The 21,779-nt window shown below is 53.5% G+C and overlaps 1 protein-coding gene across 2 annotated transcripts in view; it reads left to right on the top strand.

The window, feature by feature from the left end:
• The window catches only part of SRGAP3 (SLIT-ROBO Rho GTPase activating protein 3), a 70,358-nt gene that overhangs the window by 29,008 nt on the left and 19,571 nt on the right, over positions 1-21,779 (top strand). For both annotated transcript variants that reach the window (XM_040076004.2, XM_040076003.2), the window contains exons 2-9: positions 3,025-3,217; positions 5,441-5,603; positions 10,062-10,124; positions 14,300-14,485; positions 15,885-16,013; positions 20,151-20,372; positions 20,825-20,926; positions 21,135-21,332. In XM_040076004.2, the coding sequence (XP_039931938.1) occupies positions 3,025-3,217; positions 5,441-5,603; positions 10,062-10,124; positions 14,300-14,485; positions 15,885-16,013; positions 20,151-20,372; positions 20,825-20,926; positions 21,135-21,332 (1,256 nt within the window). The remainder of the gene's footprint in view (positions 1-3,024; positions 3,218-5,440; positions 5,604-10,061; positions 10,125-14,299; positions 14,486-15,884; positions 16,014-20,150; positions 20,373-20,824; positions 20,927-21,134; positions 21,333-21,779) is intronic.

Below are 21,779 nucleotides of genomic sequence, written 5' to 3'. Positions count from 1 at the left end.
ACAAATCAGTGGGGTGAAGCATATGTTAGAGGCGCGGCTGTCTCAGGCTGCCCGGCGGGAGGATCCGTGACAGCGCTGTTCTCCTGGACGGATAACTGGGATAATTCAGCGTCGCGGAGCAGCCACGCCGGCCCAGCCGGGGGTGGGTGGGCTGCACCGGAGCTCCGCTGGGGGCTCGGCAGCAGGGCTTTGTCCTGTCCCCGCCGAGGCTCTGGCAGCTTTCATCCCAGCCCGTTGCTAGAGAAACCTCTGCTTTTGTCTGTCCCTGTCTGAGCAGCCGGAGCGTGGCTCTGGCCCGGCGGGTCCGGGGAGGGGCTCTTGTGCCAAAACCCACATCTCCTGGGGGGGGAGGAGGAGAGGAGGGTGCTCGGGGCCGGCTCCGGTCTGCAGCTGCTGGGGCAGGGCTGTGCAGGGCTCCCAGCTGGCTGCAGCATCACCAGTGCCCACGGCTGCAGCACGCCCGGCTCCCACGGCCTCTCCTGTCAGTTTAGGCTCCAGGATTTAACTGTCCAGGATTTCCCACTGCCTGCTTTTCACCAGTGTTTGCCTGTGTGGGATTGGGTTTATTCGCTAACCCATCCTGAGCTTCTCGTGTGTTGCCTGTCCATGAGCTCTGCAGAATATCCTGCTGGGGTTGGCTTCTGTGGTGGCTGATGCCAGGGGCTGAGGAACCAGAGGTAAAGTTTGGGGGTTGGGTGCTGAAGAGAGGATTATCTAACATGGAAAACAGAATTGGCAGTTGGCTGAAGGTTGGAATTCCAGGCCTGTGAATCTCCCACGGTGGACAGGATGGATGAAGCATGGCTGCAAGCAGTGCAGGAGCTGCTCTTGGGAGCGCTGACTCCCAGGGACTCTGGGAGCACTGAGCAATGTCCTTCTCTCTGCTACCACATCTGTCTCTGCATTGGTGATGCCAGCAGCTTTTCATTTTGTTTTCTACACAAACCCTCCCCATTCAGCACGCAGCAGCAGCCCCGGGGGTCAGTGCCCGTCTCCGCTGTTGGTGTGATGCCTGTCACTGGGTGGCTTTAGGGTCATCCTGGCAGCTCCCTGTGCCAGCAGAGCCTCTCCTTTGCCTCTGCAGGCTGGGCTGGCACTGACCTGGCTGAACTGCAAGAAAACTTAAAAGTGTCAAATCAACACGTTACAGGCATAGGAAAAACAAAGAAATTCTGTTGACAAAGGTCAAAGTGTGCTAGGGACAGGGAGAGCTGGAATCCAGCAAGCTGGGAACAGAGAATAAAGACTGAGGCACTGACACCAGTTGTTGTGAAACCTCATTTGCAATTTAGTTTCCTTTTCTGCAGTCTTTTAGCAGAGAATTTAACATTTAAAGGTATCTCTAGCATTCTCTGTGGAGTGGGATTGTCTTTCATTTTGGAGTTGAGGGCTAATGTCTGTGTGCAGCAGAGTCCCAGGGAAAGCCCTGCCTGGGCAGAGGCAGCAGCTGTGCTGAGCATCCCTACTCTGCCTCACCCTTCCTCCTCTGCCAGGGGCCTTGGCTTCTCTCCAGTGTCAGGTGAGCAAAGTGAGAAAAACAGACCTACTTACAAACCTTAGGGAAAGGCAGAGGACATCTTGTGTGTTATGGGTTGCTTGTACAACTGTTAGGAGCATTAAAGAGGCTGTTTCTGTAGGTAGACTGAAACGTCCACTCGTGCCGTGGCTGGTCTGGGCACTGTCACCAGGGGAAGAAAGCGAAGGGTCTCCAGGTGAGCACATGCAGGAGCTGCCTCACCTCGGCTTTGCCCACCTGCCTTGTGCCAGGGGCTGTGTGGTGGTGGGGAGCTGGGGGCTCTGGGGACAGGGAGGCAGCACATGAACCCGTTCCATCAGCTGACCCCTGCCATTCCAGCTCTTCTGATCCCTCCGCCGTGCAGCTGCCCCCCGCAGCCAGCTCAGCCCAATTGTTCTCGGTTTGAATAGATTTTCCTACCGTGGAGTCTCATTTTTCCTCTCCTTTCAGTTCTGCACTCGCCCTCCTGTGGGGCTCCCATCCCTCTGGGCAGAGCTCAGCTGCTGCTCCAAGAAGAGCGAGCGGCTCCTGCACGGAGCAGGTGCACTTCCCAGGGCTGCAGAAACCCTGCCTGGGCTCGGGGAGGCTTGGGGAGGTGTATTTCCCTCACATCCTGTGCCACAGGTGCTATGTGGCTTTTCTTGCGGACAGGGCGAGGTGTCTGGCTGTGCCCGTGAGCAGCGCTCCCTTCCCCGCTGCCTGCCTGTCCTGTGGGATCTGAATCCCCCGTGGGGGGATTTGCAGCCAGGGTGGCGGAGTCTGTTTGGGGGTGATTTGCAGCCAGGGTGGTGGGGTGTGGCAGTGCCAGGGCAGGGTCAGCACTGGAGATCTGGCTGTTGTTCCCTGCCGGACACAGCAGGGACCCAGGTGCTGCAGGAGACACCAGCTGCCCAAGGAGCCCATCCCCACGCTCCACAGGCACCTCCAGGCACTGCTGAGCAAACAGACCTGGAAGAGATGAAACCTTTGGTGTTTTTGAGCTGGGATTTGGAGGGTGTGAAAGACTTTTTAAGCCTTTGAAGCCAAAGCTGGGTTGGATTTATTAGTAAACCTGGCAGTGCAGGGGGATGGGGTGAGAGAAGGGTGCATGGTAGTGCGAGCTTCCTTAAGGTCAGTGCTGGCCATCCTGGAGGTGTTTACATGGACATTGATCAAGAAATAATACTTTAGTTTATATGAGAATAGTGTGTGATTTCAGGTAGTACCTGATAGATAGAAGGATCATTTCTGGTTTCAAAAAGCAGTTGAAAGCTCTGAGGTTGGTCTCAGTGTTGTAAGACTGTTTGTTTTGACAAAGAATAAGGTTTAATGTGAGGCTGGTGAGTGGCACTGCTCTGCTCTCTCTTGGGAAGCAGATCCTTTGGCCTTGTTGAGCCCTGAATTCACCCTGGGTCTTGGAGGGGGCTCCAGCAGCGCTGTGCAGTTTGCTCTGGGACAGGGAAGGACAACCTTCCTGGCCAGTGTCTGTAGCTGTCTTCTGTTCTTTCTCGTCTCCTGTGTGCCTGCAGAAATCCGAACGCAGCTGGTGGAGCAGTTCAAATGCCTGGAGCAGCAGTCGGAGTCGCGCCTGCAGCTGCTGCAGGACCTGCAGGAGTTCTTCCGCAGGAAGGCCGAGATCGAGCTGGAGTACTCCCGGAGCCTGGAGAAGCTGGCTGAGCGCTTCTCCTCCAAGATCCGCAGCTCCAGAGAGCACCAGTTCAAGTAAGTGCGTGTTCCCGGGGCAGACGGGTGCAAAACGATGGGCAGAGGCTGCTGTGAGCGCTGGAGGCTGGTTTGTAGCTGCACAGTCCTGACGTGGAGTAAAGTCCTGTGCCCTGCAGGGTGTGTGTGCCCTGTGCCCTGCAGGGTGTGTGCCTGGCGGGATGTGTGCCCTGTGCCCGGCAGGATGTGTGTGCCTGATGGGATGTGTGCCCTGTGCCCGGCAGGATGTGTGTGCCTGATGGGATGTGTGCCCTGTGCCCGGCAGGATGTGTGTGCCTGATGGGATGTGTGCCCTGTGCCCGGCAGGATGTGTGCCTGGCGGGATGTGTGCCCTGTGCCCTGCAGGGTGTGTGTGCCCTGTGCCCGGCGGGATGTGTGTGCCCTGTGCCCTGCAGGGTGTGTGCCTGATGGGATGTGTGCCCTGTGCCCGGCGGGGTGTGTGTGCCTGATGGGATGTGTGCCCTGTGCCCGGTGGGATGTGTGCCCTGTGCCCGGCGGGGTGTGTGCCTGGCGGGATGTGTGCCCTGTGCCCGGCGGGATGTGTGCCCTGTGCCCGGCGGGGTGTGTGCCCGGTGGGATTTGTGCCGTGTGCTTTGTGCCCTGCAGGGTGTGTGCCCGGCAGGATGTGTGCCCTGTGCCCTGCAGGGGCTCTGCCCAGCGCAGCCTGTGCCCCAGGGCTGTGCAGCAGCACCAATGACATGGAACCAGGTGCTGGTCCTGACTGCTCTCCTTGCAGCACCTCAGCCCGAGCTCTCCACCTTTGCCTCCCTGGGCCGCAGTGTTTGTCCCTGTCTCTTCTGCCAGCAGTATCTGTGAAAGTCTCTCTGCTGGAATTGTGCCCTTTGTTCCAGATGAAACTCATGTTGTTCAGTTCAGTGGTCAAAGACTGTAGCTGCTGTTCAGTGCCTTTCACAGAGGGCCTGGGCTTTGCCTGCTTGCTGCCTTCTCCTCACCAGCCCCAGGCTCTTCACAGTCTGTTTCTTCCTCTAACCCCTGGTGATTTTTTCCCCGTTTCAGCTGCAAGAGCAGTGATTTCTGCTGTTACATTACTAAATCCTATTTATTCCATTTTACTAAATCCCATTTAATCTGTTTACTCGGTCTCTCCAGTGTGAGGTGTTACTGCTGTCCTATGCCAAGCTCTGCTGATGATGAGTTGCTATTCAGATCCTCTGTGTCCTTCTGGCATCTGACTGTTGTGTATTGGTTGTGTGGTGCTGGATGCTGCAGCGTGCACCAAGGAATTGAAGGAATTGGCCAGTAAGGAGCTCTGGTTCAGAGCTGGAGCCCACAAAGGTTCAGGGGTGTCTGGCTTCACCCATGAGTTCAGAGCAGTTGCTTTCCATTGCTTACGGTTGTGGAAGCCACTGTGCAGTGTCCACAGGTGACAGTGGGTCTCCAGTGTTCTAAAACACCTGGGCACAAGTGCTGGTGTTGGTATTGTCAGTCAGGTCAGCTTGATCTCAGTGCCTGCTCCTGCTGAGTCCTCACTGTCCATTCCGTGTCCGGAGACTCCCTTAATACATTTTTTTCTTCCCGGCTGCTCTGTATTTGCCCTTTCTAGGCTCATCTGCACCACTTCCCCAGCTGCTCATGTGTGTGATTATTCTGCTGGGGCTGTGACACTCTCAAGATTGACGGTCCCTCCAGCGCTCCTTTGTCCCCGAGTAGCCGTGTGCAGCGGGCTGTGCCCAGTGCTGGCCCTGGCAATCGCCGCGGTGCCATGCCTGTCGCAGACTCCTCCTGCATTCTGTGTGTGCGTGCACAGGTGTCTGCATGCTGTCCTCTCCAGCATTCCTGAGGGTGTTGGTGTTGTGCACAGACACTTGGAGGTGATGTTAGATGCAGAAGCCTCTCCTGAGCACTTTCTGGTGGACTAAAACCAGCGCAGTGTATTGGGTGGCAGAGGGCCCTTTGCAGTGGAGTGACAGCTGTATTCATAGTGTGAACGGAAAGAATGAGCAAAACTCTCTCCCTTCTCCTGTGCCATCTTCCAGAGCATGCACTTTGGGAAGGGGCTGGCTGGGGCCTGGTGTGGTCCAGGTGTGCCAGCAGACATCCCTGCATGGCAGTGCTGGTGCAGCTGGAAGAGGAGGTCACGCCCTGAATCCCCGTGACTGTGTGCAGGGGAGGGAGGCAATGCCGACAGCATTCATTTGAAAGTGTGTGCCTTTTTGATGTGTTCACCTGACCTTTTGGATTTTTTTTCCCACAATTCTCTAGGAAAGATCAGCACCTCCTTTCCCCTGTGAACTGCTGGTACCTGGTTCTGACGCAGACCCGTCGGGAGAGCCGAGACCACGCCACCCTGAATGACATCTTCATGAACAATGTCATCGTCCGGCTGTCTCAGATCAGCGAGGATGTCATCAGGCTCTTCAAAAAGGTAACCTGGGAAGCCTTGCTTCATGAGCCTCCATCCTGGCATTTCAGTCTAAAATAGAATTTTCATAAATGTTGCAGAGCAGATCTTGCAAGGGACTATCATTAAAAGTCTTTGTAGGGAGTAATTATCCTAGAGTTTAAAGAAACTGAGATCTAGACCTGTCAGGTCTAGAGTGTGAGGTGTGAGCAGTCTGGTGCTCAAAGTGTCCGTGCCAGAGAAATGAGAAGTAGAAATGTGATGACTTTTCCTGGAGACTCTTTGGAGGGCTTCAGAGAGCAGGTCAGAACAGGCTTGTTGGGTGGAATCTTGCTCAAGAGCAGGATGACAGCTATGAGGCAGGTACAAGAAAGGAGTCAGTGTGGCCTCCAGAAGGGAAGAGTCATGCCTCAGAAATTCAGTGGAGGTATTTCCAGGAGCCAGGGATTAGCTGGTGCAGGGCCTTCACTGGAAAATGGCCTTAGTTGAAATTCTTGAAGCACTGCTGAAGAGGAAAGAGGGGTTGTTTTCTGGATTAAAGATTAGTTAAAGGACAGGAAAAGAGGGAAGGAGAGTTCCAGTGTGGTTCCAAATAAATTATTTGGAAAAAGCCTAAAATGACAAAATCTGCTGATGATACAGAATTTTTAATGATAACCAAATTAAAAAGGAGCATCACAGGCTTCTGAGAATCACACGGTCAGGTGGACCAGGACTGTTCATTGAAGGTGAGGAGTGTGGTAAGAGCACGAAGAGTCTCAGCAGAGGGTGGGCTCTGTGGCTGTGTTCTCGTCAGGGGCAGCTGGGGACTGTAGTGAAGGAGCAGGGTGAGCCACAGGGCACCTGCCTCTCCAGCAGGAGAAGGCTCATAGTCAGGTCTTATCTTGAAATTTCAGCCTGACTGGAGAATAAATTTCATGCGATATTTTTATGGCCAGTTTCCTCTAGTTTATAGATCTGACCTAGAAATTAAACTGCTAGGTCGGGTTTGTGTTGGCTGATTTGATATGGGATACCTCCCTTTTCCTGTTTTCCTGCCTTCCAGAAATAGAGATGTTTGGTATATGTTGGTCAGTCTAATTCTGTCTCAAAATATTCCTCCCATTTGCATTTTGCTCTGAACTGTTTTTTGAGGTTTATATTCAAATGATCCTTCTGCTTTCCCTGCCCATGTCTGTGGATGGTGTGCTTCATTTGGAAACACAGGATAAATTCAGCCAGCTTGCAAACAAGGACACATATTCAGTGTTTTGAGTGTTCTGTTGTTTTATGTCAATCCTCAGCCAGGACAGGATGGTGAAGTATTTCATCCATTCAGCAGAATTATTTCTTTGTGTTTGGTTTTCTTGGATCTTCCCTCATTTTTGAGCTTAAATTTCAACTTCTAAGGCTCAACACTTAAGTTCAATGGAAGTGGTTGCTCCTTGTTTCTCCCTGCTCCGTTTCCTGCCAGGAGAGCTGCCGTGACTCTCTGCAGCCTGCACAGAACCCGGCTCCAGAAGGGTTAAAGCTCCCGCAGTCGTGCTTCGGCTGCTGGCTGTGCTGGAGATTGCTCTTTGATGGTGAATTAGGGTAACGTTTTTTCCCAGAAATGTCACTTTTAGTTCTTCCCATCTAGAGTTTATTAATGGCCTGTGACATGCTGCGGGGACATACGGAACAGGAGCTTTGTGTTTGCTGCGTTCGTTATGTAAATGTGAACAATCCTGGCGAAGCGGCAGGGAGGGCTCCCGGGGTACAGGACCAGCAGAATGAGGGGTAATTGCTCAGCAGGTGCTAATCTGCCTAGGCAGGGGTGGGGTGCTGAGCCGGGGTGCTGAGCCGCCGCTTCCCTGGCTGAGGCTGGCAGTGGCGGGGTGCCCATTGCCGAGCCGGGCGCTGCGGTTTGCTCCTCTCCACCCGAGGGTCCTGCCCCCGCCGGCTCCAGCACGCCTCCCTCGTGTCCTCCTGGGAGCCCTTCCAACCCAAACCACTCTGGGATTCTGTGAGCAAAGCAGAGGAGGAGAACTCAATCGGGCAAATTTCCCTGGAGCTTCCAGTGTGAGTCACGTTCCTGGTGCAGGAGGAGAGGATCAGGGCGAGTTGTTGATGTTGCTAACAGGCAGTAAATGGAGATGCCGAGATGTGTCCCTGCAGGGATCTGGCTCACTGCTGTCAGGGCGAGTCTGTCACCGTGAAACCTCACAGCGTGTCCTGGCAGACTCAAGCCCAGGGTGAGGGACCCACTGCCAGGCAGGTGTGTGCTGCGCTCTGACCAAAGGAAGTCTGCTGCTTCTTCCAGGTATGCGATACAGGGAATTGCACCTTGGACAGAGCGTTGCTATCTCCACAATAAGGGTGCTGGGTTATTCCCCGGTGTGGGATTTAATTATGTGCTGTGATAGTGAATTTAATTACACCCCGTGCTGGAGGGGCACGTGTGACTCAGCTCCTGCAGGCTGTGGGCTCCAAGCCCCCTGTTTGTAGACCTTGACTGTAATAACTCAGAATCACAGAATGGTTTAGGTTGGGAAAGCTCTCTGAGACCATCGAGTCCAACCCTTCCCCAGCACTGCCAAGGCCACCACTAACCCATGTCCCCAAGTGCCACATCCACACAGCTTTTAAATTCTTCCAGGAACGAAGAAGAAATTTTTCCTAATATTCAACCTAAACCTCACTGGCACAACTTGAGGCTGTTTCCTCTTGTCCTGTCCCTTTTTCCCTGGGAGCAGAATCTACCCCCAGCTGGTTGCACCCTCTTGTCAGGGAGCTGGAGAGAGTGAGAAGGTCTCCAAGCATCTTTGGGCTGTGTCTGGGGGGATACACACCTGTCACGGCTCTGTTGTGAATTAGCAAGCCCCAGTGAGATTTTTGAGAGCACTTTTGACCATCAGTGTTGGTGGGCAGGGGGCAGGGACTGGGCTCCAGTCCAGATGAGGGTTCCTGGTGGCCGTGGGCCTCAGCTGAGCACCTTCTGGTCACTGGCATCGTCCTGGCACCTTGTGCCCGTGGCACCAGCGTGCACCAGTCAGGCCTGTGAGGACAGGACTGTCCCAGGTACACTGACACTAACTCACCGACACGCTGTGCTTACTGGGTGGAACTTTCACCCTTTAGACTCCTTGCTTCAGGCTTTGCTTTAAATCTAACTTCCAATAATCTAGGTTAAACTTTCAAAGTATGTAGCTTGTCCCATTGACTGGAATTAGAGGACCTTTCTGTGTTGAGGGCTTCTCTCATAACCCAGCCTGATGGAATGTTGTTTTCCATGCCCACGTGCACAAAACTTCCTGGAGTTATTTGAGGAAATCTGGAAGAAACTGCTTGGTTTTGTTTTGGTTTGGTTTAGGGGAGGGAGGAGAAGGGTGTCTATACTTAGCTTAAACACATCTTCAAGCTATAATAAGTATTTCCTAGCCAAGAAGATTCCACGGAGAGATTTGTGGTGTAATTACAGGCAGTCAGGAAAGCAGTGCGAGCACATCCCAGCACCTCCAGCTGCTGGGTTGCAGTAGGAGTTGGTTTGATCTGCAGCCAAGCTCCAGTGCTGCGCAGCTCCCCGTGCTGTGGCCTCTCCGTGCAGGGCTGCGTCCGTGCTGTGGGAGGCTGGTGACTGCATCTGCCTCATCCTGCCTGGCAAGGAGAGGGAAAACACAGGCTGCTGATGGGATTTCAGCAGACAGGAGAATGCCAGGAGTTCCTCACTGGCGGTGAGTGTCTCCTCAGCTGGCTGAACTTTGGCTGCTGCTGTTGTGAAACTGGAAACCTTATTATATAACTGTGGGGTAGCTATTTTGCAATGTCCTTTTTCAGAGATTCAGCTTTGGTTCACTTGGGTCAGAATAGTGAAAATGAGCTACTGAGGAGAAGCTGGGGTGATGGGTCATAGCCAAGGGAAACATGAACCTGGGATGCCAGTGCTGGGGAACCCTGATAATCTTAGCTCTGAAATACCAGCGTTGGCTGGAAATTGCAGGTCCAGCAGCAGATGCATCTAATCACAGAGCAGCAGAGTGTTTCAGATCAAGACAGATTGACAGGTGATGCTGTGGGGCTGGAGAGTGCCAGTCCAGGGAACTGCAGACCCACAAATGGCTGCTGGATGGTGTGTACCCTGCCGGTCTCAAAGCGAGTCTCTGCCAGTCCCCAAACTGGGGGAGAGTGTTGTGTGTTATACCCAGATGGGGAGCTGATTGTGGGCTGGGAGTGAATTCTACCAGTGCAAGGGAAAAGCAGTATTGCCTGTAATTTTAGATTCATCTGTTTTGCAGGATAAGTAAGTTAAATTATGTGAAATTTCCTCCTCATGGTCTCTGAAACCCAGGTTGAGTGATCCATGGGCAGACATGAACCTCAAATGGATACGCAGCGGTTCTGAAGCTCTGTGAGACTTTGCTGCACTGTGTATTCACGTTCATGGTTCCTCTGAAATGTATTTTCATTTTAGAACTGCGTGTTTTGAGCATAACAGTCTCACCTCTCCTTGTTTTTGTCTTGCAGAGCAAGGAGATTGGCCTCCAGATGCATGAGGAGCTCCTGAAGGTCACCAATGAGCTCTACACGGTGAGCAGTGAGCCGGTCCCACCGTTCCTGCCGGCAGCGTGGGGAGCACAGGCGGTTGTTAGAGCAGATCTGAGGAGACTGTGTCCTGGCTGTCCTTGTCCCTGCATCCTTTGGGAGAGTTTGCTCCTGGCTGCAGTGGTGGCAGTGCTGCAGGGTTCCCAGCAGTGCGAGGCCAGGGGCTGGGTCACGCTGCCCAGCTGCTGCCTCCCTTGGGCGCAGCTGGGGATGTGGGGTGTGATCCGGTGTGATCCCCGTGTCCGTGGTGCTCTCACCCGCCAGGGCTCCGGCACCACGTCGCCTTTTGGCCCTGCTCACACTCTGGGTTGGTGATTGCAGGCACCAGTGGCTCTGAGCTGGCCGTGCTTGTTTGTTGGGCACCTCCCTGCTCTTGTGAGCCCGGGGCCTGGGGGGGTGGCTGAGCATGGCCTTCTGCTGGGGAATGCAGAAAACTCCTGGCTCCTAGGGGCTCAGCTCTGTCTGTCTTGTGCCCCGAGGAGCACTTTGGCTGCAGAGTTGTCTGTGCCTCCCAGTGAGGTCATGTGCTGTCAGTCGGGACATGGCTCTTCAAGCAGGTTTTCATTGCAGGGTAGTAAAAGTCTTTGTGTTGCTTCTGCCTCTTGCCCTGTAGCAATTTTTTTTTTTTTTAATGTATTTTATTTGCGGTTTAGGAGCAACAAAACCATATAAAGTCTGCCTTTTGTTGGAAAATTGAGATAATATATTTGCTTTCTTTGGTTGTATCTGTAACTGGTACGTAAATAATAGTGCAGTGGGTTTATTCCTAAACAATCATTCTATTTCATCTTTTTGAAAAACAGGCCTAAACAACAGAGCATGAATGATTGTATTTGAAATTTCTGCCATAAATCTCCTCTTAACAGGTTTGTTCCTGCATTGGCCATTGCAGGATTTGATTGTTGTGAGACCTGCAGTGTGGGTGGACGGCAGATCGGATTAAAATCTTGTGTGAGATTTGGGAGTGCGTTGCTGATGGTTGAATGTCACAAGCTGTGTTAGGGGTGGTGACTAATTAAGATTAATTACAGCAGCAGCATGACAGATGCAAAACAAGTACAGACTGACAGGGGCTGGGCTGGCCCGAGGGGCTGTGGACAGGTATGCCCTGAGCCCAGACGTGGGACAGGGCCATCCCCAGGGACACGCCGGGGTCAGCGCTGTGCCGGGTCCCAAGTGCGAGCAGTGGCCAAGGAGGAGCACAGAGTTCAATTCTGCTCGTCCTCACGGGAGCTGAGGTTTCTCCCATTCACTGCTTTGCTCCGTGTGCTGAGTGGAATGGGCTTGAATGGTGAAACACACGGGTTTGGGTGGTGAAACTGGAGCAGCCAGAGGAGCTCTGTGTTTGTGTTCAGCCTTGCAGCTAAGATAACAAACTGGTGGTGTCACCCAGCCAGGAGGGAGCAGGGAAGGGACATTCTGCCTTCAAAAGCTGAAGGGAAAGCCTGTGGGGCAATCAGGGTCACCTCACATCTGCTCGGTGCCAGGAGCTCCTGCTGGCAGAGAGTTCTGTCCGCGAGCCATCGGGTGGAAGGAGCCCAGCTGCCCCCTGGCTCGGGGGTGCTGGGGGTGCCTGGGGACGTCTTTGGGACATCTTTGGGACTGAGCTGCTGCTGGAGTGTTCTTTGCATCACGGCCCCACGGGATAAGGGCCTGGCTCCCAGGACACCGGGCTGCTGCTGCTTGAGGAATGTCACTTGGCTGCTGTCAGCGCAGGGAAGTCGGTTTTCTTGCCTCTGGCCAGGCCTTTACCCACAGCTCATCTGTGCCCTGGCAAGGCTGCTTTTTAAGCCTCTCCAAGGGGAATTCTTTGCACTGGGCGGAAACTACAATTTTTTACAGGCTTCTCAGGCATTCACTGTCTCAAACTTAAGCCAAAACAACCAGACTGATTTTAACTCGGCCTCGTTGCTGTTCCGATGCAAGTCACCCTGTGGACTCTGTATGGAGAGAACCAAAACCACGCTGATTTTAATCAAAATGGAAGGGGATGACTTTCATTCTGAAGTGGAGATGCTTGTGAAGGGTTTTGTGCAGAAGTAGTTCGGCTGTGAATTAAAACCAGCTTCGTTCCTTCGTTGCTCCATATGGATTCCAGCAGAGAGGTACCAGTTGGAGCTGGTGAAGGCAGAAGGTTGAGGGGTCTGAACCTGTACCTCACACGGTCGCCCCGTTTCTGCTCTGGCTCCTCTGCTGGGTCACAACCTTGGGGACGAGCTCTTGAGGAGAACAAAGCCTTGTAGCTGGAGACTGCCAGCAGTGCCATTTATGGATGGTGTTTTGGCAACAGCCTTTATCCAGAGCATGTAATTAATATGGAAAACACAACTCGTGTTGTTAAATAACTAATGAACATTGGAACATATTTTTCCTCCTTCGCTGCAGCTAATTAACTGATTTGCAGGAAAGATCCCCGGGACGCAGCTGTGGCCGTTTGTCTTTGTGTCCCAGCAATGCAAGCCAGGGACAGCGTGATTTGATTGCAGGCACAGGGGAATTGCAGATCAGGGGCTGATTGCTGCAGTGCAGGTTGGCCCCGGCCAAAATTAAGGCAGACGTTAAACAGAAATATCCTCTGAATTTCCAAGAGTGAGCTGTGTGGCAGAGCAGCTGGTGAGGAGCACAGTGAGCTGTTTAAGGTGTCTGTTTTGGTTGGGTAACTGTCCCATAACCTTTAGATTTCACAAAAATCCTGTAATTTGGACTGTTACTCGTTGGACTTCTCTGTCATGTTGTATCAGGGCCTCTCTGAGTGCAGCAGAAACCTTTCCTCTCACTGCCTGAAGCCCTGATACGCAGCACTTTTTCACTTCCCCCTTGTGTTTCACAAAAAGATGTAGATAGTGAGGATGAGGAGGGCTCAGTGAAACCCTCTGGTATTTCTCTTTAAGAAAATCCCAAGAATTGTCTGGTTTATGTGTGTCCTGTGACATGGACTGCAGAGAAGGCAGTTTGAAGTATGCGGCTGGAATCGGTGCTAAGAATTTGCAGGGTTTGGAAATGCAGCAGCTCCGGGCGAGGCAGGAGCGTTTGCTCAGTGCCCCTGGGCTCTCCCTGCAGGGGCAGGTTTGTTCAGCCCCGATGCGGCGTTGGGAGCCTGCTTCAGCTGAGGGTTGTGCTTGGCAGGAGGAGGGATCATGCGGCTCAGCCTGCCCTGCTCCAAGTCAAACACTCCTGGGTCCTGCTGACAGCCGCAGCTGAGGAAAACTCTGTGTTTTCTTCATTAAGCCCCGTGTAAAAATCCCGTGCGTTAGTGGGTTCCTGCTCTGTTTTAACCCCGGGGCCTCAGGCAGCCCGTGCCAGCGTGTCCCGGCGTGTCCCAGCCTGCAGTGCCCACCCCTGCCGGGGCTGATTGCAGTCGGGCGCTGCAGGCTGTGTCAGGGCAATGTGAAATAAACCATCCACACCCCACAGGGAGATGATAGAAGGGGACAGTGTGGCTAAAGGCGTAAAGAGAGAGGAGCACGTGTGTCCCTCTTGCCAGCTCTGTTAAAATGATCCAGTGTGCCCCCTGGGCTCTTGTTTCTGAAAGGGAAGGCTGTGGTGGAATTCCGCCTGTAGTGTTCCAGGAGCAGTGTCATCCCTCCTGGATCTGGAATGTGAAGGACAAGGTGCTGCTGCACTTTCCCTGGCACTGCCTGAGCCTGCTGGCGGCAGCAAGGGGAGGATGAGGTGGTGACAGGAGACAAACGCCGTTTCTGCCTGGGAATTGCAGCTCCTCCAGTTCTGGGTGGTTCTGCTGTCTGGGTGGCAGAGCGAGGGCTGTCTGATGGCTTAGCAAGTCCAAGTGTGGGAGCAGAGGGGGAAGGTCAAAAGGGAGTTCAGGGTGACTTTGGGCTTCCTCACAGTCACTTGTCATGGAGACCTTTATCCCAGCTGCAGAGCTCTGAGGTTATTCCTTGTTTCCCTGTTGGCAGGCGTGCCGTGCTCTTTGGCTGCAGGAGTGTGCTGGACCATGTCCCCACAGTGGAACTGAACACCAGCCTGGAGCCTCTAGAAACAGGGCTGGGATTAATCTCTCAAGCTTTCCTCCCCACTTTGTTCTGTAGTGCCACAGTGGCCCCCACAGCCCCTCTGCCCTTCCCAGGGCTGCTGGCTTGTCCTGCTCCGGTGCTCTGTGTGAGCATGGGGAGGTGGCTCATGACCTCCTGTGTCTGCAGGTGATGAAGACCTACCACATGTACCACGCAGAGAGCATCAGTGCCGAGAGCAAGCTGAAGGAGGCGGAGAAGCAGGAGGAAAAGCAGTTCAACAAGTCAGGGGACATCAGCGTGAACCTGCTGCGGCACGAGGACCGGCCTCAGCGGCGCAGCTCTGTCAAGAAGATTGAGAAGATGAAAGAGAAGGTGGGTGAGAGGGAGGGAGGGAGGAGGCGGCTGGGCTGGGGCTCCCTGCAGGCAGTGGGGGTTGGCTTCAGCCTTGTCTTTGTCTGTGAGGCCGTTCCTGTATCTCAGGGAAGGGCTTAGGCAGGCTGGTGTCCCGTGTGCATGTTCTGCTGGAAGGCAACCCAAGGAGGCCATCACAAGTGTCTTCCCTGCTCCTGGCTGTGGAGAGGGGCCAGGACTAGCTTCTAGAGAAGGTTTGACTCCGAGTCAGGGTGGTGTGACAGGGATGGGCAGCACAGCCTTGGACACAGTGCTGGACCTGCCCAGGAGCCCCGTGGCACCTTCCTGGCTGGCTCTCTGGAGGGAGAGCTGAGACGGGCAGCTGGAGGGGCCTTGGGGGCGATGGCTCCCGGAGCACAGGACAGGCAGGGGTGGTGGGAGCTGCTTCTCCACCGGAGGCATGCCAGGGGCTCGGCTGTGCCAGCTGGGGCAGAGAGGCCGTGCTGAGCAGGGCAGTGCACCGGGCTCGGCGTGGTGGCACACCCTGCTCCCGACACCACCCTGCCCCAGCAGATCGGGGTTTGTCTGTGGTGCGTTCTTTAAAGATGCGCTTTTAAAAACGAACAACAGCCTTGGGTTCGCTCAGGCACTGACTCCTGGTAGCAAAAAAATAGTTGGATCTATAAAATACCGGTGTTCTTCCTCTGTAGGCTGCCTGGGAGTGAGAGTGCAGAATTTAGATGGATTGGCTTCAGATGGTTGGCAAAACGCTTTGTGCCATTCCGGCCCCAGCAAATGCCCCTGGCCTCAGGATCTCCACAAGTTTTTGTGTTAATTTTGGAGAAAAGGAGATAGCTTCTCCAGACAGGATGCATTTGCTCACTGGCTCAACCAGCCCTGGGACATTTCTAACAGTGAGCTTCTTGGAAGGGTTAATCTTTCGATTCAGCATTCAGAGCAGGGATCTGCCTGAGCAGATGTCCCAGATCTGGAACACATCTGCTTTCCTACAGTTTTGAGTTCTGGATCCTGTTCTGAATTGTGTAGCTTGGGCCTCTGGGCCAGATTCCACTTTGATACAGCTGCACACATCTGGAGCAAGTCCAAACATATGTCAGCATTTCTGGGGGGAAAATTTGGCCCTCTGTTTTTGACTGATGCCAAAATCCCCAGCAGCAGCTGTGCTCAAGGGCTCCGAGTACCTCTGAGCAGGATGCACTCATCATGGCTGGCTGACAGTGCGAGGGGTGTTCAGATGGGATCTCCTCCACCCTGGCAAGGTCCCTGTTTTCATATCAGATACCAAGTTTTAGTGATTACCTCGTCACACCCAGGCTGCAGGGTGCTGTAGGGCTCTGTGGCAGGAGAAACTGCCAATACCATCCTGGTTGTGCTCTGACGCTCCATTCTGCTTTTCCAGAGACAAGCCAAGTATTCTGAAAACAAGCTGAAGTGTACAAAAGCCAGGAACGACTACCTGCTGAACCTGGCAGCCACCAACGCAGCCGTCAGCAAATACTACATCCACGATGTCTCCGACCTCATCGACGTGAGTCCCGTCCCTCTGCCCAGCCAGCCTGGCTCAGCTCTTAATTGCACTCCTGTGTGGTGTGAGGGGGTGTCTGTGGGGGCGTTAGGGTATTCTTAACTGGGGCTGAAGGTGTCCTGTGAATTGGATTTCCCTTGGGGGGAGCCAGGTGAGACTGGGGCTTTTTGTCGGCCCGTTGGTTAGTCTGTGTTTGAGACAGAGAAATGCTTCCCGGGGTCAGACACAGCCTGGGTTTTGGCGCTGAAGCAGAGGGTTTTTTTCTTTCTACACTTGGTGGGTTTGGTGGTGATTCAGCACTTGTGGCAGTGCTGTTCTGCCTGGGGAAGGCGCCTTTGCCTTCGGGGTTTGTCCCAGTGCTGCTTGCAGGGAGCAGCCTCGGGGCAGGAGCTGCTGGGGCAGGTTCATGGCACTGGCAGGAACTGAACGCTGGTGACTCCTACAAAGTGTTTGGAGATGATTCAAAGAAGGGATTTACCCAGAGAAGGGACTTCTGCTTCTTCCTTTAACGGGCATCCCACAGCGTGTAGATTGCACAGTGCAGTTCCTGCCTGCTGGCGTTGCCTCAGTGAGTGCATAAATAGCTGAGCTTGAAGCGCTTTGTTACCATCATTACCTAACTGTACAATTTAAAAAGCTGCTTGAATGTCTGCCTCCTTTCCTAGCTCATTAGCGTGTAGTTACACTTCTGAGAATTAATTAACGTCTGATACAAAACCCCTGATGACTTCAAGATTTTGATAAATGATAAAATACTCTTCATTATGTCCCTTTTGTTCTCTTTATTATTGAAGCTGTGTTAAAAAACAAGTTAGTTGGTCGTGGAGACATTTGAATGGCAAGGTGTGAGAACACCTTGATTTATCTGCAGGCTTTCTGCTTTTGTGGTGTATATTCTCTCTTTCATTTAATTGTTTTTTAAGCAAGAATTACTTCTGTGGAGTTTTTTGAACTTTGATTTTTCTGGACATTTGCTGAGTTCCATTTTAGCTCTGTCTGTTTGTAGTATTCTTCCCAGCTTTTATTTGCTCACTGACACTTCCACTGGAGTCAGCAGATGGCATTTCTCCCCCACTCCAGGAATCACTTCAGGGACTTTAGCTAAAGCATCTTTAACGTGGAGCAATGATATTTCCCCAGTTATAAATTCTGTTCACCAAAGAAACAAAATATTGGATGCGTGAGCTGAGCATGGGTGTCCTGTACCCTCGAAGGGAAGGCAGTTTATTTGAACAGGCTTTTTTACAAGTTCAGTGTGTTTTGCGAGGGCGAGGCAAGAGGGGCTCCACCAGCTCCAGAGGAAATGAACCCAAGTCACCGGATCCCGTGGTGCTGGAGGGGGTCTGTGCCACGTGGGAGCGGCGAGGGATGCACCGGGCCGGCCCTCTGGGACCTGGGAGAGGCGAGGGGCTGGCGCCCTTCATCTCCAGCACAAACTGCCACCTGCAGCTGCTGGTTCCGCACAAATCCGAACCGTCGGCACGCCGCAGCAGCCGATGTACCCCAAATCCCGGCTGCCTCAGTGCCGTCGCTCAGGAACAGCCTGGGCATCGCTGCCCAGCAGGGGCTGGTGACAGAGCCGTGCTCGGCTCTCCTGCTCTGGGGCAGAGGACCCAGCTGCTCCGGGAGGGTGGGAGGCCTCCGGGGCTGCGGCTTAATGAGAGCTGTAAAGCCCATCAGAGGAGCCGTGAAGGGCTGCAGAGCCGTCTGCCCCTCTGTCTCCAGTGGCCTTGTTGTTTGTCCTAGAGAGGAAGGGAAGAGTATAGAGACAGATCAAATCAGCCTTGGGCTGGCAGCGCACCACGGGGCCTCCTCCTCGGGTGACACGTGCGTCTGTTTAAACGCCTGGGCTTGTCTCACTTCTGTCATTAACTGTGGGACCGCGTTAATCTTTCTGGCCACGTATGTGAAGAGGAGATAAAGCTCCTTATCCATCCCTCTGGAGTTCTGTGGGAAATGGCTGCAAGATGGTTTGAAGTGGTCACGTGAAAGATATCGCTAGATTCAGCAGAGAAAATGGAACAGTCGGTGTCCGTACGAACTGATCTGCAAAACGTGTGCAGCCTCCTCTGGAACAGCAACTCGCTTCCCCACGGATTAGTGTTTGCTGTATCTGAGACAAACGAGCCAGGGAAGGATGGGAACTCTGAGGAAATTCAACGTTACATGGAACTGTCAAATTGCTTGGTCCCTGGAAAAATTAGCTGAGTCAAGTTAGGGAACAGAAACAGCAGTTGAAATAGTTATGCCAAAAATCCTCAGTTGGCTTTGATGGCCTGGTTAAACAGAGCGTGGAGCAACCTGGGCTAATGGAAGGTGTCCCTGTTCATGGCAGGGTGGTTGAAATTGGATAATCTTTAAGGTCTCTCCCGAGACAAACCATTCTGGGATTCTGTGATTTACTTGCCGCACAGTACAGCTTTGGATTTTGCGACAACGTCAAGAGAGTAGAGGCCAGAAATTAAAATAGGCATATAATTATTATTTATTATGCATGTAATTAAAAATAACACAGAATATTTCTAAGGGGAAAAAATGCAGAAAAGAGGGAACAGAGCGCATGAGCTGGGCTCTTTGTTTGCAGGCAGTTCTGGTTCTGTGGGGGCAGGGGCACTGCTGCTCTGCCTGGGAGCTGAAGGGGTGGCTTGCAGGGCACCCGGGTGCTCAGGTGTTACTCCAGGGTTCCACCTGCTCAGGTGAGGCGTGGGCCTGAGCTCTGTCAGGTGCAGGTTCAGCCTCGCAGAGAACAGAGGGAGTGGAAGTTGCTGGAGCCACAGAGCTCTGTGTGCATTTCCTTCTCGCTGGAGCCAGGGCTGCCCCGGTGCGGCTCTGGGGTGGGCGGTGGGGGGCACACAGGTGCTTGGCTGCTTCCACGGTGTTTTGGCCAAACGTGCTTGCTTGAGCTCCAGGAGCCGGGTTGTTTCTCAAGCTGAGCACTGGGATATTTTCACCCTTTGCAGGGTGTTACCAGACGTGATGAATTAATGCTTGGGGAGCTCTGAGCTTGGCAGATGAAAGGCGCTGCAGAAGGGCTGGGGATTATTATTTGTGGTTCTAATTTATTTGCCATCAAAGGGATGAGAGTGGTGAGAAAATGCCATTTGTTCTGGGGCTGGGAGCATCTGTTTGAAGTCTTTTTTCCCTTCCTTTTTCTTTCCCCCCCCCCACTGTGTGTTCCTTTGGGAATTGCGTGGAAGTCCCTGCTCTGTCTTTTCTTCTCTGGCCATGCGTGTGTGAAGCAGCCGGCACGGTGCTGATCACCAGGGACTCCAAGGGCTGCAGTGTGTGCGGGAAGTGCCTGCCCTGGTTTTCAGGAGCAGCTGATTTCTGGGCACTGCAAATCACAGCCGGCTTCAGTGCGAGTCCAGCAGCAAAAATGGGAAACATCTCACGATTTCACATGGAATTTTGTCTAAAAGCAGCTGGCAATGCCCTGAGCCCCTCTCGTTGGGTACTGTGGCACTCAGTGCTTTGCCTTGTAGTGGCTCGGTTTTGTGTGCTTTGGGAATTCCCACCCTTGAAGAGTGGCAGATATTTCCTCCTGGCGCTGCCTTTTGTGGCAGTGATTTCAGGGGGTGGGAGCTGGGCGGTGCTGAGGGTTGCACAGTCTGTTCCCAGGGCGCAGGGCTGTGGTCAGCTGGCCATGGCAGGAGTGCTGGTGCTGCCCCAGTGCTGGGGGTCCCTGTCCTGTCTGTGGGCAGCCCCTCGGCTGCACTGTTCCAGCTCTGGGGTTTCTCTTCAGCCTGGAGTGGTCGTACAGGTGTTCATGCTGAAACCGTCTCATGGCAGCGCGGAGTGAGGTTTTGCCTCGAGCAGCAAATGGAAATTCATCCCTTATCTTTTTTGTGTTGCTCGTTGATTTTTTTTTTCTTTAAGGCAGGTCTTTGCCAGTACAAAACTGCCCATACTCTCAATTAATGTGATTAGAAGCTAAATAGAAGCAGGATAAATTATCAGCAGCACGAGGAGCTGCTCCGTGGTGGGAAGCAGGCAGCTGCCCAGGGACAGAGCAGGATGTGCACACGCTGCAGGGCATGGTGTCCACTGCCACACCTCGCTTCAGCGTCCATCTGTGTTTGAGAACCTTGCGAAATGCTTGGGGAGCGTTTGTGTGACCAGACCCTCCTTTGTGTTTCTCAGTGCTGTGATCTGGGATTCCACGCCAGCCTCGCTCGGACCTTCAGGACGTACCTGTCTGCCGAGTACAACCTGGAAACGTCCCGCCACGAGGGCCTGGACATCATCGAGAACGCTGTGGACAACCTGGATGCTCGGAGCGACAAGCACACCATCATGGACATGTGCAACCAGGTCTTCTGCCCGCCGCTGAAGTTCGAGTTCCAGCCACACATGGGGGATGAGGTAACTAACGTGCTCACCTGTGGGGCTGCAGAGGGGCCTGGCCTGCCCCTCCTCCTAACCATCACAGTGAAATTGCTCCTGACTCCTTACCCCTCTCTGCTGCCTTCACACGCTGCCCTTCGTGTTTCCTTTCCTAATGAGACTCTTGGCTCGTTAGGGCTCCTCCTTTCAGGCTGCCTCTTGCTTCGTGTCTCTCCCAATTAGGGAGCCCGTGGTTTGGCTCTCTCTGCCCCACAGATCTGCACAGGGAGCTGTGATTAACCTGCTGTAATTGGGAGATGGCCGAGTGCAGAATGCTCGGTGCTGGCCCGGGTCCAGGGCACCGCTGATGGGACACGCGGCAGCACAACCTCTGGAGGCTGCCAGGACCTTGTGGGGGCTGGAGGGAATTGTGTGGGTATGGAAATGTGTGTCTGGTCCACGCCTGACCCATGGAATGTCTCCTGTCTCAGGTGTGCCAGGTGAGCGCCCAGCAGCCTGTGCAGACCGAGCTGCTGATGCGGTACCACCAGCTGCAGTCTCGGCTGGCCACCCTCAAGATAGAGAACGAAGAGGTAAGAGGTCAGTCTGTGGGCAGCGCTGCTGAGCCTTTCTTCCACTGGAGGTCTCCTGGTGTGCTCAGGTGTGGAGCCCCTCCTGTGCCCACAGACCGCAGCCAGCGCTAGCCCAGGGCTCAGCAGCTGCCTCTTCAGTGGTTGTTCTGGCTCAAGCTGTGTCCTTTTCCCAGTCTGCCTCAAACCCACGCTGTCCTGTTTCCGATAGGTACGGAAAACGCTGGATGCCACGATGCAGACCTTGCAGGACATGCTGACAGTGGAAGATTTTGATGTTTCAGATGCCTTCCAGCACAGCCGCTCCACTGAGTCGGTCAAATCAGCTGCATCAGAGACCTACATGAGCAAAATCAACATTGCCAAGAGGAGAGCCAACCAGCAGGAGACTGAAATGTTCTATTTCACTGTGAGTCTCAGCTCAGGCCATACAGGACACAAAGCATTAATTGCCAGGGCTGAGGCTCAGTTAAGTGCTCATTAGTGAAGAGCAAGAACCAATTCAGTCTCTTTAAGTGCTTGTCTTCTGTCAGATTTGGGTCTGGAATGCATTTCAGTTGCAGGGCACTACATAAGGACTGACAATCCAGTGCCTGCCTTGTTTTTCTCTTTGGAGGAACAACTGGAGCAGCCAGAGATGAGACTGAAAACTTACTGAGTGGAGTAGGAGAGGCTCAGAGCAGGGCTCAGACTGCAGAGATGGCCTCAGCATGGGCCACCATCCAGGGTCTCTTCAGGACTGCGAGCTATGAGCCAAGTCTTCCTCTCTAGCCTATACAGCTTAAATTTGCCCTTGGCCCACAGATGAGCTGAAGGAAGCCATCTTCCATGCCAAGGAAGGCACAAAAGCTGGGCT

The sequence above is a fragment of the Hirundo rustica genome, chromosome 12 (assembly GCF_015227805.2).
Source record: "Hirundo rustica isolate bHirRus1 chromosome 12, bHirRus1.pri.v3, whole genome shotgun sequence".
Lineage (NCBI taxonomy): Eukaryota > Metazoa > Chordata > Aves > Passeriformes > Hirundinidae > Hirundo > Hirundo rustica.
This window is presented reverse-complemented; position numbering and strand designations above follow the sequence as displayed.